The sequence below is a fragment of the Camarhynchus parvulus genome, chromosome 1A, assembly GCF_901933205.1.
Source record: "Camarhynchus parvulus chromosome 1A, STF_HiC, whole genome shotgun sequence".
Taxonomy (NCBI): domain Eukaryota; kingdom Metazoa; phylum Chordata; class Aves; order Passeriformes; family Thraupidae; genus Camarhynchus; species Camarhynchus parvulus.
Window position 1 is genome coordinate 48,370,173 of NC_044586.1, and position 12,027 is coordinate 48,382,199.

Sequence of the window (12,027 nt, forward strand, 5' to 3'; positions counted from 1 at the left end):
CTTTTCCTTCTAGACAAACTTTCTGGTTTTTATCATTCTTTGTAGGTGTTTGATTTTGAGAATCTAGGCTGTGAGTCTCATTAAAAGGGTATTCTAAAATCCAAAGTTGCAAAATGTATGGCAGGATTCTTGTTACGAATGAGAAGTTTCATGTCCCCAGCCATCTATATAAAATGGACTTCATTTTTGCTGAGGGACAAATGTGTTAACTAGACACATACCAGATAGCAATGATAGCTTCTGTCTGAGGGCTGATTAGCATTTTGACAGGAGAAATGGAAGGATGTGCTTTGCTCTACACTGCTAAATGTTCCCTCTTCATCATTCATTAATGAGAGAGAGGGGACAAGTCAGCTCTTAAGCCTTAACTCAGTAGAGAAGTCACTGCAGAGAAGAAAAGCATCAATCCCTTGTAGTCAACTGTTAATGCAATTAAAGCAGATAATTGTAACAGACTGAAAGTCTGCCTTGCTGAAGTTGTTACCATTTATGCCAATTGCTGTTGCTGGACCTACACACAGGGGAATGCCATACCAGCAGGCAAAAGCATTATCTGTGGATGGACTTACCCGCACAGCTTTCTGATGGACTCCCTCATGCTTACTCCCAGATGACAAGGTACTCAGTAAACTGCTGACCTGAAAGATGTGATGTTATTTTCACAGAACTTGTTCTCCTGGAGGAGGTCTTTGCATTGTTTCCTGATTTGTGTAAAGCTGTCACAGTTTTTCACTATATTATCACCATTTAAAAAAGAATCCTGATCCACAGAAATTTTGCTTCTGCAATCATGAGTAATATTAACCCTCGGGCCTAGCATGGCAACTGTTCTCCAGGCAGTGATTTTCTGCAAAAAACTCAACAACCTGATTAAATTTGGGGGAGAGTTTGAAGCCATGTCATGAGACCTAGAACAAAGATTTAATAAACTTTTTTTCTTTGAAATTCAAGAGTGAGACAAAGATTTGGCACCTTGCATCTAAGCTTACAGTGAGAAAATTCTTGTGAACTAATATACTAAAATTAGTCCATTTGCTACTGGAATAACTTACTACAGCTTCCTAAGTAAAGAAAGTTGGGCTTGAGCTATACTTTTTCAAATGAAATAGAAGACGTCATGATTTATTTGTATGTTAGTCTGTCTGGAAATTAAATTTTGAAAAGCCTCTCAATTAGCATGTTCCTAGGATGGTAGTTCTTTTGGAGAGTGTGATTTGTATTTATTAATTGCTTCTGTAGTATTTTATCTCTCTGACTGTATTTTTCTTTTTTATTTTTTCAGGAAAACAGGCCGCCTTAGAACCATTTATTTTGCTGAATCTCTTGCCAAATGCAACAGACAAATATTACACTTATAATGGATCTCTATCAGCTCCTCCATGCTCTGAAACAGTTGAATGGATTGTGTTTAAAGATACCATAAGTATTTCTGAAAACCAGGTAATTTGTTTAATGTAGTAAAACCAAACAATTATACATAATACCAAAGAGAAATTGCCACGTATATGGTAGAAGCTCATGGCATTCATTGCCAGCCCAACAACAAAGCTTTTCTTTTATCTAGTCAGAAATTTTTCATCAGCTGTTAAATTAGAAAGCATCTATATTAATTGTGTTATCTTTTATATTTTTTATAGTTCAGTACTAGAATCTGAGCAATTTCTTGTCTTAAAATAGGGTAAGAACATATCCCAGGCTGTCTAGACTTTGAGCTCAGATAAAAAGGAGTACAAAACACTTTTTGGATATTCTCCCAGCCACATGGTGATGCTGAGCAGAGCATAGCTCTCCAACAGCTGAGTGGTTTAAAAATACTTGTGGAGTAAAACATTAGATATACTGATAGAATAGAAGTTCTGTGCCATGGAGGATACCTCAACTGTGAGACTTTATCCAACATGTTTTTTCCCAGAGCTTTTTGCCTATTAGCAGAATCTGGTCAAGTTTTATGGCTTCTAACTTTTTTTTTTCTCTCATCTTTTAGTTAGCTGTATTCTGTGAAGTGCTTACAATGCAGCAGTCTGGCTATGTTATGCTGATGGACTACCTGCAAAACAACTTCAGAGAACAGCAATATAAGTTCTTTGGGCAAGTGTTTTCCTCTTACACTGGACAAGAAGAAATTCATGAAGCAGGTACTTAACTGAATTGTCATTCCTCTCTTTGCAAGTTAAAAGACAATTTTCAGTGAAAGATTCATCCAAGTATGCAGTTACTCATTTTAAATTGTGTAGAAAGTAGCACACTGTGTTATTAGTCATAAATCTATCACTTTAGAGAAAAAAAACAGCAATGATAAAACATGTCAGATTAAATGGAGTGGAAAATTAAATGCTTGTCTTGACCAAGCATTCAGTGAAAATCACGTCAGTTCAAGCTTCCTTACAGTGCCCTTTTAATGGGTTTCAGACTTCAACTAAGCTGCCTTTTCAGAGACTGCAAGAGTATTTTGTTTTACAAACCTGTTTGGTTCTTTATTGTGTAGTGTAGATGCTTTTTCAATAGAGACTGAAGGGTTGTCACCAAATTTCAAGTAGTTTGCTTAGAAAGTGATAAATGGAGAGAATTCCAGAAGCCAGATTCTGTTCTCAGTCTTACCATAAACTTCAGGGAGGTTTGAGAAGGTTCTGTGACCAAAACAGTACATTAAGTAGTGGGAAACAAGATTTAGCACTAAATATGGAAGTCAATTATTCCTATACTAACAAGCACAAATGAATATATAGGAAACTTCTAAACTGGAAGCACTATGTTAGCACTTGGATGAGAATACCTGTAGATTCTTTACTCAGTTCCGCTGAACTGTTTAATTAGACATGAACAGATGAATTAAGCACAGGCTATAGGTGTTCTGCAGATTAGAAGTGTGATTTCATACGTGTAATTTTACATATTTATGTGATCATGTATGTCAACACATATGCAACTATGGGATTTCTTTAATGTAGAACATTAGACAAGTGTTTATATTTTTGCCTCCTTTTTAAGACAGAATTTCAAAACTCTAGTAATCATTAAAGTTAAATGTTCAGATGTAAGCACTGTAACACAAATGCCAAGAGTCTCTAAGAGTCAACAGGCTTATTCGTGTTTAATATTTCACAGTAGTCAACAGAAAAAAACTAATCTTTTTAATCCCTTTAGAGGATGCATGAGAAATGCCAAGACTGATTATTACTCAGGTAGACAACTGAAAAATTATTTTGTGTTTTGAAACCTAGAATCCCAATTTTCTCCTGTTGTGTTCAGTGTAGATTCTCATTAGGGAGTAGGATTAAATGCTTGATTTATTGCTGTAATTAATACATGACATTTCATAAGTAGAACTAAGTTTTCTTAGAAAAGTTAGACGTATCTTTCTATTCCATTATAAAGTCATTTCAGGAATTTTCAAAATATTTTCAGGAATTTTCTCACAGTAACATCCCCAGCATTTTTGGTGTGCAAGCACAGTCCTACTAAGGGCATGGGAGATGCCTCATTCCCCAAACCTGCCCAGTGATATACATCATTTCCCTATGCAATATGTATGTAGCAATTTAAGAAGATTAAAATAGCTAATCCTTACAGCCCTGCTTGAGGATTCACCTAAAAAAAGTGTTTTGAATTTGTAATGCTTAATCTCCACCAACTTCAGCTGGCATGCTAATCCATTTATAATAAAAGTCATAGTTTATTCCTGTAAACTGAGAACCATTGTGGTGGCTGCTGGGCATATTGGGTGACTTTCCATCCTCTCCACCTTTCTGGTGAGGCCTTGGAAATAAGTACTGAAACCTAACTCTTATTTATCTTCCTGGATTTAGTAAGGTATAAAAAACAATGGGTTCTTAAAATTCAAGACTGACAATATATATTAATAAAAAGTACTAGCCAGCCTGTTTTGCCATGAGAAACATAACCACATAAAGTTCAGTGGCTGTCTCAGTTAAATTCTCTTGTGAGGCATGGGGTCAGGACTCACAAGGGAATTTATCCTTTCACGTTCCTCAGGCCACATGACTTCATTGTGAATTCCCAGATTCCCAGCTGTGTGTGGGACACTTCCACTGGCACAGAGTGTGGGGTGCAGGTGCAGGGAGAGCCCAGGGCTGCCCTGAGTCAAACCCAGACAGTTCCAGCTGGCTCCAGCCCACCCATCTCAGGGCACTGGGAGTCGTGGTGGTGGCACCTCCAGGAAAACAAAACTGCACAGCAGTGAGGAGTGAGGGAGATGTGAGAAACTGCTCTGTCACTCCCAGGTGAGAGAAGGAAGAAGGGGAGGAGGTGTTCCAGTAGCAGAGCAGAGTGAACTCCACAGTGCAGATTATGGTGAGGCAGCCTACAGTGAAGATTATGATGAGGCAGCCTGTCCTGTGGCCGACTGTGGAGGCTCCATGCGGGAGCAGGCTGCTGGCTGTGGCTTGTGGAGGGAGACCATGCAGGAGCAGATTATCTGTCAGGTCTCTGACCTTAGGGAGGACCCACAGTGTAGCAGTCTGTTCCCAAAAACTGTCCAGAGGCTGGAAAAATTCATGAAAGACTGTATCCTGTGAATGGGACTCCACACTGGAGCAGAGGAGGAGCATGAGGAAGGAGCAGCAGAGGCAAGGTGTTATAAGCTGATCACAATTCCCATTCTATATTCCCCTGGGCCCCTGGGAGTGGGGAGGTGGAAGAATCAGGAGTGAAGTTGAGCCTGGGAAGAAGCAAAGGGTGGGAGGTTTCATAGTTCTGGTTTTGTTTCTCGCTATCCTACTCTATTTTTATGGATGATAAATTTCCCCAAGTCTAATCTGTTTTGCCCATGATGGTGGTTGGTGAGCAATCTCTGTCTCTGGCAAATGTCTGTATGGGCACCTGGTGGCCAGCCAAGGTCAGCCCAGCAGACATCTGCTGTGCTGCTCCACCTCCATTACAGAGATAGATAGTGTAGATCTAGAATACAGAAAAATTGCTTTATGCCACACACTGCAGGGATCTACAAAGCCCCTGAATATCTGAAGTGATTTCATGGCTTCAACAATTGAAATGTTGAATTGAAAAAATAATCTCAAACATGGATTTAACTAAAGTAGAAGAACGCAACAAAGGTGGGGGGGAAAAAAGCCAAATTTGGGCAGGTTATAAAGGTCTTCTGGTCATACATAGCCCAGGCAGCTTTTGGCAATGATTTGGCTGATGTACCCCAGTGGTTCCCCATGATGCAATTAAGTTCAGATGAAAATTTCCTAAGTTACGTGGATAGCATTTTATTCCATAGGAGAATAAGCAAAGATAGATGCATTACTACAACATGATGTGATATGCAAAACCAGAATCTAAGTATTCACCTGGAAAAAGCAGAGACTTGGCTTCAAGTTTAACAGGGATTTGAGTAGGCCTCTGACTTTCTGTGAATTTTTTTTGCAAATTTTTCTGTGAATTTGTCCTTCAGACTAGTAACAAACTTGAGAACTCCCTTTCTTGCAGTCTCTTTGCTCAGATTTTCTAAAAGTCGGTATCACAGCAGAAGTACTTAATTAGATAAGTTGTTGTGTGGTCTTCTTTCAAGTCTCTGGAGAAGGAAAATGAGGTAAGACAGAGTAAAGTGCTTCTGTGTTACTGACTGGTAGAAAAGAAAAGGGATCAGCAGGATGATTTACGAAGTGGCATCAGAAGAAGGAAGGAGAAGACATTTTGGGAAGAAATGGATATGAAATAATACGTAAATGATTGTCATATAGTAATATTGTCAGTCATTGCTGAGATGAACATCAAAAGGAGGAGAATAAAAAGGAAGACTTTTTTCTTGGGAAAAAATAGAAGAACCATCTGGAAAGTGAAAAAATAAATCAAAGAAATAACAACAGAAGCCTTGTACCTTTAAAAGTTTTATAATACCGCTCTATGAGTCTGAATACAGACAGAGATTTCAGAACCAAATTCACTCATAAGCAAAAAAGATGAAGGGAGGAAAAAAGACTGTAGAGAAGAATTTGGAATGCAGAGAAGCTTGGTGTTTATATTATAAAAAAAGCATTTTGACAAGAATTTTAAACACCTTTGAAAGGAAATAGCTGAGGAGTCTTTAGATTAATTGAAAAAGAGTGAAATCTGTTTAAATCACCTGTGTTCATACTCAGAATTGAGAAGGGCTAGTCTAATGATTTCTCCTTGCCATCTGGTGGAAATGGGAAGGAATGACAAATTTTAGGAATGGAATGGAATGTACACAACATAGATTTTTAAAAAAACTTGCTCTTTTTTGCATCAATTAAAATAATTAAGTGTAATTAATAAAATGATGTATTAGTTATATATCACAGTAGATTCAAAACACAGAAAGGGTACTCACGTGAATTACAAAGACTAACGCTGCCTCTGCTCTTAGCTTACTCATACAAACACAGAAATTAGGAAAGCCTTGCTGCTTGTTTTCCATTGACTCTCTCAGACGGAAGCTGCTGAGAACTTCCCACCTTCCTTGGAGAAATTCCTTTGACAAATATTTTGACGGGGTTTGAGTGTCCCCTTGTGTTCAAGTGGCGAAATACAAAGCTGAAGGACTTCTCTCTCAAAATGCAGCATGGTCCCCCAAAGCCTTGGGGCATCTTGGTGTTCACTTCTTTTTAGAGAACTCCGAAGGATCTGCACCTGTTTTCTTAGTAAGCTAATAGGGTTTTTTGCTTTCTTTTTCTAGATACTCATATATTGCTCTAAGCACATTATGAGATGTAAAAAATATTTCCTCATTTATTCCAATTCAAGCTAAAAATATAATAACAAGCATTAAAATATAGTAACATTAAATGACTGGTGCTAATGCAATACTTAGCTTCTTCTTATTTACCTTTTCTCTCTTCTTTAACTACTATAAAAAGATTCAAACAGCCTTGAGGGGAAATTCAGGTGTCAGGTTTACATTTGACCATTAAAAACAATTTACTGTAGATTAGTTTATTATAACTGGTGTGAGATTATGCAGCTCTTCTAGTGCTACTTGGATAGAGCCATAAAGATAGAATTGTTGAGATTTTTTTATTCCCAGGACAGATATAACAATCTTTATATTTTATCATTTATATTTTATTTCTTAGGAACTGGATACTAACATTTCACAAAATATGTTATAGGAGGCAGAGAGAGGAAATTCAGTCCTCAACTTTACTTGCTTTTTGGAAATCTAGTGTTCAAATACTGGTTCTGTTTACAATGGCACAGCATTTCAAATGTTTTAGTAGAAAGCTAAAACTGAGGCACACAAAAAGACTTTTATTAGTTTTCTCAGGAAGTATCTCAAGATTTTTGTAGAGTTACTTGTACCATTTGATAAATACCATATCCTTTCCTCTTTTCTTTATTCCAGTTTGCAGCTCAGAACCTGAAAATGTTCAATCTGATCCAAAGAATTATACTAGTCTCCTTGTTACGTGGGAAAGACCTCGCGTTGTATACGACACCACAATTGAGAGATTTGCTGTCTTTTATCAACAGCTGGATGGAGAAGATCAGACCAAGCATGAGTTTCTGACAGATGGGTATCAGGACTTGGTAACTGTAAACTCTTCCAGTTTCATAAAAAGGGATGATGGTGTAACAACTCACTGTTAATTATTGTGACAGATTAAACCATAGCTGGGAGCTCATTGAAGAGAAATTGTCTAATTTTTTGGCTGTAAAGCCACAAAGACAACTTAAAATGAAAGAAAAAACTCTTGTCTAGAACAGGAAAAAACTCTAAAGATTGCTGCTTTGATTTGCCTATACTTGCTGTGAGCATGTCAATCACAGAGCTCCCTAGCCATAAAACCCAATTGTCAGTTAATAATAACCTGTAATTCATTGCTCGTGGATGTGAAAGAATGACCTACACAAGCAACTAATGAGATTCAATTCCATTATACTGCTATAAATCCTAAGTTACTGACTACAGCTTCATGGTATTTTACTAATGAGATCTGTTCCTCTAACCCTCTTTAAAGACTCATCAGACACCTAAACTTGTGTTCAATGCTAAATAGTTATTTGGTTTATTATCCTCCATGTAAAGAGTCACATGTTTTTGGTTTTTTTTAATTTGACTGAAAACCATTTGTGACAATAAAATAAAAAAGCACACATTATAATACTAGAAGTAAGGATCTTTGTACTTCAGAACAAAAATGTGTTATAAAAAATTAACATTTTCAAATTCTTGATACTTATTTGCAAGTAAATGATTAAATGTGTTTTTTTTTCTTTTAGGGGGCTATTCTAAACAATCTGCTGCCCAATACAAGTTATGTTCTTCAGATAGTTGCTGTTTGCTCTAATGGTCTGTATGGAAAATACAGCGACCAAGTCATTGTTGATATGCCTTTAGAGGATGCAGGTAAGTGGTCTTTTGAGTTTAGTGATCTCTTGTAGCTGAAAAACTTGTATTTCAAATAGTTTGTTTGCAAACCAGTTAAAATGCATGACTTCCGAATTATGCCAAAATGAAATTTCAAAATCACCGCAGTTAACTTTCAGCATGTCCCTTGCTAATGATATTTTACATGACATAATTCCTTGCAAGCATTACCTATAAAAAACTGCATGTTAATTTTTTTAATTCTAAGAATGTTCTGAAAAGCACCTACTTGATTTCAGATCTCATAAAATCTCACAAGTGTTTGGTATTATTTCTCTATGGTTCAAGCATCCTCTCAAAATTAATCCACACCACCAAAGTATTAAGGAATCAAACAATACAACCCCACTATATGATTTATAAGTCTATTTTAATGATTTTGAAATTTGATTTCTTATGAATACTTGGAGTTTGATTTCAAAAAACTTGTGATGATGGAATTCCCTTGCTTCTTAATGCTGCCTCGCAAAAGAATCAAAAGGCCTAACAAACAAATCTTAATGATTTCAGATTTGCTTCTTCTGCCTGCTGGTAAATATGAAATAACTTGAAACTGTAGCATGAAGCTTGATCTTATCCTAATAATTCCTTAAATTTGGTGTAAGTTTTAACATCAGATTCAGTTCCTATGAAAGTGAGTGAGGGCTTTGTTTTTAATTAAGAACACTGTAATTAATCATAGAAAAAAAACCAAATGTTTTTTGATCCTGTTAGGAGCTATTTTATTTTTAACCTAAGGGCCTGGATTTTGTTGTTTATGCATTCTGTAAATTCAGTTTTATACTTATATATGTCTGTTTAGCTGCAGCAAGGTCATTAGTGATGTTGTGGTGAACTTGGGAAAACGGGCCAGTTTTTCATTTCAAGGGAGCCATGTTCTCCATTACAGTGAGAGAGAATGTGATTCTCAACAATCTCTACCACATGAATTCTGGACTAATATGGGTAGTAGGCTTATAATAATGTGGGTTTCTCTGTAGGAAGAGGATACAGCATCAGGTATAGTACACATTTTTAATAAAGATTTGTCTTTCAAATACAGTGTATAATAATGTATTTTGGGGTCTTAAGTTAGTATCTACGGAATTTTCCTATTTCTCTTTAGTTTTCTAAAACGTCCACAACAAGGTTCTGACCTTCTGCCTGACATTTCACTCTTCTGTCTACCTTTTATTCATCTCTTAGATAGTATATTCTTCCACATACTTTCCAGAATTTTTTGGGTTTGTGTTTGAAGAGTTTTCTCAGATAGGAGTTCATCTACATACCTCACATCCATTTCTACATGGAATGACAAATAAGCAGCATAGTGTTATCATCATTTAACAACAAATCAAGTCAGTACTGTGCTGCCATCATGGCTGCAAAACCTCTGAAAATACACATTGCAAAAAGAAGTCCAGTGTAGGTGATATCCAGAGGATAAACCACCCTCCTCCTGCTACTGCTGTATCCCTGCTGTGAGGATGGGTTGCACCCAACCCCGCTGTGTTCCGTGCATCCCTTTGGAAGGAGATGTGGGTGCAGAGGCAGGGAGAGAGCCAGGGGCACTGGGGCTGGGCAAGCACTGCCCAAGCACTGGGCAAGCACTGCCAGTGCAGTGGCACTGCTGTGGCAGGAGCAGGAGCTGCTGGGGAGCAGCCCCAGAAGAGGAGGACAGGGCAGCCTGTGGCTGGCCAGCAGTGCAGGTGCCCCAGGCAGCGCGGCACCCCTGCTGTACTGCTGCTGAAGTCACGCAGAACAGGGGCTTTGCATCCATTCCAGGAGAAGGCAGAGGGAGGGAAATACACACTGGAAAACTAACTTCACCTTCCAGCATCAGCAGAAATTTCTCTGAGATTTGTATGCTCAGACGAGAGAATTTGGTACAATAAATGTTATATTTCAGACTGTGTTATATTTGTCATAATAAATGTTACGTATCAGGCTAAAGGTTTGATACTCTCAAGCCTTTTTACACAGGTAAATCATTAATTTTTACTTTGATATTTTAAATTTTTAAAAATTTAAATCAAAAGAGAGCAAAGTTTTTAATAAAAATTAAATAGTTAAATGAATATTTGCCTGTTTAAAAAAAAGTTTCACTGACATGCATCTTATCTGAAATGGACACAAAGTTATTAACTCTAATTTGGTTCTTTTATTTTGGCACTTCCACAGTGATACCTCTGAAAGCATTGAATAAAGAAAATTCAGGGAAAAATTCCTCTCATGTAATTAGTATGATTTCTAAGAGTGTACATTGCTCTGTAAGTAAGTTTCTTACATGCTGAGTCAATCTGGATAAAATTTTAAAATAGGAAAAAATCTTCCATTAATTTCTAACATTAATATTTATTTGCATAATTAATTTTACTAATTATTTACACCTGAATTAACTGTTGCAAATATTTCAAATATTTTCATATTTAATTATAATATACCTAATATTAGAAAACACATATATGGGAATGCAGATATCTAATAAGAAAGATTTCTTCAGAGTAGCTTGCTGATTACAACTATAACATCAAATTGATTTTGTGATCTGCTTTATAGATCTTGAGGCAAAAGGGGATTTCTTGGAGCTCCTGCTTGGGAATTTATGAAAGAAAAGTTATCTTCACCATGAAGACATGAAATAAAGTTGACACACAAAAAGCATAAATTAAATCTTTCATTTTCAAGAATTACTCTGAGTAATCCAGTTTAATTAAGATGAAATTCACTACAGTCACCTCCAGATCCATTAGTCTTCCTGTTAAGAGCTAAAGCAAGGCGTGAGTCATGCGGAGCCATTAGATGGGCCCTTTTCCAGGAAGAATTCTGTCCTTGGAGTGGCCACTTCTAATGAGCTCTGGTATTCAAAAAGCTCAAGACTGTTGGTTTAGACTTTCCTTTTGAGATACTTGCAGGAGAGTGTTTCTCATGCCTTCTCCCCACCCAGTCTGGTGCATCCCATATGGTTAGTGAGGGCTCTGCAGGCTCTGGTGATCCACAGATCCAAGGCTCTTGTTCTCAGCAATGTTTTGTGAGATGAAGGACCTCTTTGGGGTCTCTGCTTCGGTTTGTGGAAGCCTCAGGAGCTGTAATGTAATGACACCTGGGAAGGTACCCCACTGGAGACCTGTGCTCTCTGGGTTTTTCCTGAGCTCTTCAGAATTTCAACCCTTCTTCTTGTAATACACTGTGTGTGCTGGTTAAATTTTTTTTCAGTTAGTTTCCGTTTAGTAAAAGCCAACAAATGCACAAATGATGTAGCCACAAAATTTCCATTGAAAATTTAGGGAATTGTGTACAACACATTTTAATCAGCTTTGATAACAATCCAACCTTTATTTACAAATTTTTCATTTGTTATTAAAATTGGATTTTGAATAACTATGTAAATGTGTGCTTCGACTCTCTAGATAACATCTGTATAGAACTGAAGGTTGTGCAGTAGTTTGTTGTGTAGCTAATACTGGTGGTACTTACATGCTTTTGCTGACACAGGAAAGGAAAAATATATAATTCCCCATTCCTATTCCTTTGTTGGTGTTTGTCAAAAAAAACCCCAGCATGCTGGGACATAGCTCTCAAATACTGTCTCCTGCCTGGCAGCTCGTGCTGTCAGCAATGCTTTGTGAGGGTCTAACTATGCAACTTTTTTGTAACTCATCTTTGAGATTTTTGTCCTGAAAATCACTAAACAT

General features: G+C 37.1%; 1 protein-coding gene across 7 annotated transcripts in view; it reads left to right on the top strand.

Annotated features, from left to right (window-relative positions):
* PTPRZ1 (protein tyrosine phosphatase receptor type Z1) overlaps window positions 1-12,027 on the top strand; it is a 129,293-nt gene that overhangs the window by 77,734 nt on the left and 39,532 nt on the right. For all 7 annotated transcript variants that reach the window (XM_030961041.1, XM_030961044.1, XM_030961042.1 and 4 more), the window contains exons 7-10: window positions 1,283-1,440; window positions 1,985-2,135; window positions 7,328-7,512; window positions 8,206-8,332. In XM_030961041.1, the coding sequence (XP_030816901.1) occupies window positions 1,283-1,440; window positions 1,985-2,135; window positions 7,328-7,512; window positions 8,206-8,332 (621 nt within the window). The remainder of the gene's footprint in view (window positions 1-1,282; window positions 1,441-1,984; window positions 2,136-7,327; window positions 7,513-8,205; window positions 8,333-12,027) is intronic.